This window comes from Ceratosolen solmsi, unplaced genomic scaffold (genome assembly GCF_000503995.2).
Source record: "Ceratosolen solmsi marchali unplaced genomic scaffold, CerSol_1.0 scaffold47, whole genome shotgun sequence".
NCBI classification, from domain to species: domain Eukaryota; kingdom Metazoa; phylum Arthropoda; class Insecta; order Hymenoptera; family Agaonidae; genus Ceratosolen; species Ceratosolen solmsi.
The window spans coordinates 1257917-1265081 of record NW_011948419.1 but is presented as its reverse complement, the minus strand read 5'-3'; the positions used below and the strand labels follow the sequence as shown (position 1 = coordinate 1265081).

At 25.3% G+C, this 7165-nt stretch overlaps 1 protein-coding gene across 1 annotated transcript; it reads right to left on the bottom strand.

The window, feature by feature from the left end:
• Positions 1–484: 484 nt before the first annotated feature.
• On the bottom strand, positions 485–4688 carry LOC105360760 (uncharacterized). Its single transcript, XM_011497760.1, has 4 exons — positions 4569–4688; positions 2520–2789; positions 935–1063; positions 485–710 (listed from the first exon to the last, which is right to left on the bottom strand). The coding sequence occupies exons 1-4, from the start codon at positions 4621–4623 to the stop codon at positions 583–585; spliced, it is 582 nt and encodes a 193-aa protein (XP_011496062.1). The 5' UTR covers positions 4624–4688; the 3' UTR covers positions 485–582.
• Between the last annotated feature and the right edge of the window lie 2477 nt (positions 4689–7165).

Below are 7165 nucleotides of genomic sequence, written 5' to 3'. Positions count from 1 at the left end.
TATTTTTTATTAAACTTATTGAAATATATTATGTCATATTTTACAGAAATGTACAAAAGTATTTGGTGATATAATATGATATATATGATATAATACACACACATATATATATATTTTGATATAACGCTCTACCATTGTTGACATGCACTTTTATAAGCGAAATTCTAAATTCGATATATAAAACATTTGTTATTTCAATTTAGAACTTTTAGTTAAATTTTGTGCTATAATCAATATTAAAATTAATGACGTAAGAAATTATATTCTGCGAACATTATGTGAATAAATTTGACCTCGTAAGATAAATAAGAATATATTAACAGAATTTATTAATGATATATAATTTACGCAATATATAGCATAATCGTATATAACTTTTTTATAAAATTTACATAATCGTCAATAATTTTTGGTACAAGTCATATATATATATATATATATATATATATATATATATATATATTTATATACATTGGTTTTTGTTAAATGAGCATTTATCTTATATATTAATATCTATGTTGAGGTAAACTGTATAATGCAAGAGGACGTATGTTGATTTAACCTCTATTAATGCTTGAATTTTCAAACTAAAACGCAACACATTGAACCTTGTGGACAGTCATCAGCTCGTGTGGCTCTGAGATTTTCGTGACACGTTTCCATACATTCTCCCAAGAAGTGGCGACACCGATGCTTATCCTCTTCTCTCACTATAATTTTGAAATAAATAAAACAATTAACAGTAATTTAAAATGTCAAAGTGCGTATATCTATGGATCTTAGATTAATCCAAATTTTTGTTTTTTTTTTTTCCATATCATTAGTACGGCCTTTTATTTTCATTATTCCTAATATTTTTATTTACATAATATACAATAATTTTTGCTATCGATAAAAGAGATTTTTTGAAAATTTTTTTGTATTAACGACTCACTTCTGGGACAACAGGCATCAGTTCCATCGGGACAAACCCTCGTATCTGGATTGCTACATTTTTCCCTCGCTATACATGCCCAAGATGGACACTCTTCTATTGGCCTTTCAGCATCCGAAACTATGATGTCTGTAAATAATATAAAAAATTTAATGAGATTCTATAGTTATGTAATTCTATAGATTAGCGATAAATATTGATGTATGATTAAGTTTGGATGTGCTATAATTATAAAAGTAGTAGAATTTAATTTCTTATTTAATTGCATTGCATTATTTGTTAAAATAGCAGTTTCAGAACAGAATTCAAAAATTAATTTATTAACATTATTAATATATACGGTTATGATGAAGATTTGAAGTAAAAAAAGGTGAATTAGTTGTATTGTTGATCCTTATTGTCACATTTTAATTATCACAGTCAGGCTAAAATTAGTAAAATAATCTTCGAATTGTGTATATATGTATAATAAGTGGAATAAGGCGATTATTAAATCAAGTGATATTTAATAAAAATAGCTTACCGAGTCGTAGCTCGTAGAAATCAAAATAAGATTAAATGCATAGAGAAAGATGGAGCACTATCATCGGTCTTCAATAAATAATTAAATATTTTCTAAAATAATGGTAATACTATCATATTTTTAAAGCAATGTACAAAACAAAATGCTTCAATAGTATCGTAAAAAATAAAAATGTCACGAAAAATGTGACTAATGGATTTGCCTTAACGATCGACGTAATAAAACCAATATATATATATATATATATATATATCAAAGTGCAAAAGTAATTTGCAGCGAGAAACAGTAAGGAAAGAATATTATGTGCAATAATAAATAATCGATATTATTATAATCGGGAAAGCCGATATTGTTTTTATTGCTCAAGCTAGTAGTCATTTAAATGCCAGCAACGCTACTCCATATTTTTCTATTTAATATAAAAATACGTTATTTGATAAATACATATTATTCACGTAATGAGTATGATTTATAGTATGAAAGCTCAGTAGCATTCAAATGCAAATTAAAAGAAATAATTAAATTAACGATAGATAAATTTACCTACAACTGCTAATCAAATACTTTCGTTTCTAGATAAATTATTCAATTTATTATATACGGTAAATTACTATACTATACTATACTATACTATTACTATACTATTACTATACTATACTAGACTATACGGTAAATTATTAGTCTCGTATTATTCTAATCAGACATTTGTTATTAAAATTTACAATAATTAATAAGTTTACGTTCGTTCCAAAGCTTATCATTAATTCACGTTGAGAAAACATTAAATGATTGCATAAATCATAGTTTCCTCAAAAATTAATTTAAGCTTATTATTCGTATTATTCAAGGTAATGGAAATGCGAATGAAATAAAATCTATTTTAGCCTAACTGATGCATTTAAAAATCGTAACACGGAATTTTAGCAATAAAATCGTGAGTTGTACGGAGACAGGACTTTTCCTATTAGCATATAAATAATGATAGAAGAAAAAAAAAATGATTAGTTGAATAGATCAATTATATAAACAAATATATGAAATTTCGTAAAGTATAATCATTACATTTATCGGTAACATCAACGACAATTTCATCAAGAACGGTATGTCCATCTTTCAGACGGCATACGTACTTCCCCCAGTCATTATATGTAAATTTTCGGATGAACAGTGTTCCATCGTTGCCAACTGACAATCTTGACTTGATATCAGTACCGCAATCGGTTGATTTTTTTAGCATATTTTTATTGATAGGATAAGTCCAGTCGTAGTGCAAATTTTTGGTTGGATTCTTTATTTTTATTCCACTACATGGAATCGATGCCGTATTTGTTTCTGCAAGTGATGATGCCTCTTTTAAGTTAAATTATTCATTAGAAAAATGTGGGAATAGTAGTTTTCATTCGGTACTATATATATATATATATATATATATATATATATATATATATACACTATTGATATATTTTCCAACTATAATATGTTTTCTATTTTAAAAGTGAGTCCATAAGTTACATTTTCACGGAATTTCTGCAAACAATTAATAAGACCGGTAAGACATAGTTACAATGAATTCATATTTTACTTTATCTATATCAAATTTTTCATTTAAAATTATATTCATAATTACGAATATATTACACGATAGTTTCTTCCTCTTCCGTATAGAAACATAATACTTACAGATTGAAAAACATTACAATTTAAATTATTTCTTCTTTCCTAATTTTTTTTACAAAGAAGCTCATGATATTAGTTAAGCAAAGATGTTGACATTAATCTTATCAATAAGTAAAATTAAATCATAATATATATTAACTTGAGATATCAGTCATCTCGGATAAAAATTTTTTTATATGAGTAGGGATACGTAATTAATTAATTAAATTTGGATAATTTAAAAAAAAAAAAACACAATACACAGTTACAATGAGTTTTTACAAATTTCCTTCTAAGAAATTCATATTATTAGGATAAAATTAGTTTATGCCTTACACTTTGTGCTTAAAGTTATTCGTGACATTAATGCTATTTGACATCTACCTCGGAACAGTTAAAAATAAAATTTACTGAAACGTACGAATAAAATATATTATATTTTTTATCAATTTGTAATAATTAATAGAATTTATATAGTTATACCGATAAAACAAAATATTTAATTCAATTTAAATAGCTCGTTAAGGATTTTAAAAGCAATAAAAAAGCTTTTATTGACATTATGTTATTAAGAATTATATGTTTGTTAGATTTAATATTTTTTTTTTTTTGTTTTAGATATTGTAATACAATTTTTTATATACTTGATAATGAAGAATAGATTTCTATTGATTTATTGTAGAAAATTAAGTTGATCGATACATAAGATAACTATCACTATTTGATTGATAAGAAATTAATTTGAGTGTCACTTTATGTAATTATGCTAATAATAAGTATATATAATAAATTGAAAGACAATAAAGGAAATTTAATGTGCAAAAAAAAGAAAAAAATTATTAAAATTATTGAATAACAGCAGTTGAGTGGTAATAATAGCTTTTTTTATGCTTTTTATTTAACATAAAATCGGTTAAATTTTTTTTTTTTTTTTCATAATATTCCGTTATAATATTCGTTATTAAACGGATCAACTGGAAAATGTAACATTTTCATTCGAATTAAGATTTAAATGCTTCATTGAAGTTGATCTCTATAAGGATTTTATAGTTATAGTTATAAAATGAAGCAATTAATTTATCCAAAATAGATTTATCGCAACATCCTTGTAAATCCTTATAGTTGTTGGAAAGTATAATCCGTTTAGACCTTCCATGACTTTTCATCAAATTTTTATAATCATATGCGTTTGTAGATATTTACTATAAATATTAATTTAGCACACTGTCAAATGAACTAAATATTATTCACTCGTATACTACTCGCTACATAATTCTAACTTACACTCACGCTTTTCCTCATATAAATATAAATATTTATTGTATACTCTCAAACTCAAAATTCAGATAATGCAAGTCCCGATTATTAAAATAGTCGCGTCATGTCGAACCGTCTCAACCAATGAGAATTGTAAAATAAATCTCGGAGCTTAAATTCAAAGGCTCAAGTACTCACTCGAGTGCACGCAGGCGACGAGCAGCGAGATAAATATTATCAGTAGGCTCTTCATCGTCGCTTCTCTCATTGAAATATCCTCTCTTTTGGACGTACGTCATACGATTGCTGCGGACCCTTGGCCGCTTTCTCGTTTTATACTGAAAACGCGACGCGCGGTGGAAGCGGCAAACGAGGGCCGGCAGGGTAGGAATCCACGACTTGCCGGTAAGGATTTACCAACGCGAGCTGTCGTTTTATCGCCAGCCGTCTTCTCTTGCAATAACACCCGCACCATGGCTTTTTACTTGTGACGAAAGCAGCACGAGCGAATTACCATTCGGATTTAATCGTCAAGGCACATCGTCCTGCGCAACTTGCGGGTTATATTTGAATAACCGCTCGGTAGAATCGTCACGTGTACGACTCGATTGCAAGAGTTCGTTTTGACCTTTGAGTGGCAGATGATTAGCCGTTTGGCAATTTAGAATTGGCCCGAGACGCTGTAATATTTGAGAATGTCAGGATTGTTTAATGTTACTCTCGGTTAATCATTCCTTATATTAAATTCGTCTTTTAATATAATTGTATATAAAGAGTAGGCGATGCTTCTTATATTGTGACTTATTTTAGGAATAATTAGTTAATAATTGTATGAATAATAACATCTATTTATAAATAGTAATATATTAGAATAATATGTTTAACCTTGCTTAGTTTGGGGAATTAGTTATTTTCCTAAACGTTTTGCAATCATTGATGCAAATAAATTGTTTGCTTCTTTATTGTTTAGACTAAGAAGTACATAAATATTGAATGTAAGTTACATTATAATATGAGAAGATATTATGAATAAGTCAGTGATTTTATCATTATTATATCCTCAATTTTTCGAATAATTTAAAAAAATTATACTCAGGCATACACCTAACTATTGTTATGTTCAAAATATTTCATTTATTTTATTTTAATTCAACGAATACGAATTCAATCCCTAATCAATTACATATCAAATACATACTTTTGAATAATCATTGATTAATTGTGTAGCATTAAATAATAATTAATTTGCAATCACAAATCCATCCCTCTAAACAATATGTTTATGCTTGTAAAACAGATTTGAAGCTATAAAAATGATTACATAATATTACTTCAATTATCATATATAAGAATTTCACTAATCTAGATGGTGTAATGAGTTTTTTTTTCGCAGTAAAATGAAAACGAAAAATTAAGTTAAATAAACTTGAGCTGATCTATTAATATTACAAAATTTACACTTAAAGAATATATCGTTAAAATTAATATTGTTTAAAAAGTGATTTAATTGCACATTTTTTTTTTATCAATTAAGACTTAATACCTGGTAATAATAAGGAAATTTCAATTTCATTATATTTTGTTAATGCATACTATTACTATTAATTATCAAGTTTTTATTGGAATATTTCTATTAAATTAAGCAAGGTTTTAATAATCGTGATTTATAAGGAATAAATTTTATTATAAAAATATTAAGTCATGTTATTAAAATAAAAATAAATGCATAATTCGATTTGATTTCTAATAAAAAAAAAAAAAAAAAAAAAAAAAAAAAAAAAAAAACTACATTTAAAAATATATTATGTATGTATATAAAGTTTAATATTGTATTATATGTAATGTATATCGACCAAGTTTAATTTATAAAAGAATATGTAACAAAGTGTTATAAAGAATATGAAAAATGGTAGTTTATTTTAATAATTTATAGTTTATAATCATATATAACGATTAAAAATGATTCTATATAAATGTACCCACATGTGATATCGAGATAAATATAATAATCGCTAGCCCAAAATTTTATTTAATTATACTTAATATATGGATCTATAATACATATATATGATAATATCTTTATTTTCTGATTTTTAATAATTATCTAGTCGTTAACATTGTGCTTAGATAGAGGACAATAAGGATTCTTTATTTTTTCTGAAAATATCAGTATGTACAATAAATTGATGTACTGTTTCACATTAAGATAATAATTTTCCACTCCATGTCTGCTCCAATTATTACACACTTTTGTTCCATATTAATAAGCTCGTTTTTCTGTTATTTTAATTTGCTTACGTCATACGGATATGTAAATGTTGAGCATCCTTTATATGATTTATATGGAAACTTTATTGAATATTTACTTAATAATTATTCTTTAATGCTTACATGTCTTATAGTCTATTTTCATAATAAGTTACATTATACTTATGAAAATATTGTATGTACTGGAAAAATAACTTCACTACAATTCTAACAAAATTATACATTTTTCATATAATTAAGGCATATCTGTAAAAATAAAACAATGAAGTTATCATAAGAATAAGTTATCATTTTAATTTCATTCGATTAATATTATGTAATATTATATAATTATAATTTATTATCATATTTTATGATAATATCTGAAAAAAAAGCATATTAAAATAGAGAATTAATGAATTGTTACTTTCATTACACTATAGTAGTGAAAATAATCTGAGACAACTGAATTTATCGCCAGTTGAAATTCAATTTTTTTAAAACTAGATTTTACCATACCTTTTATATAAATTTACGTTAATTATGTT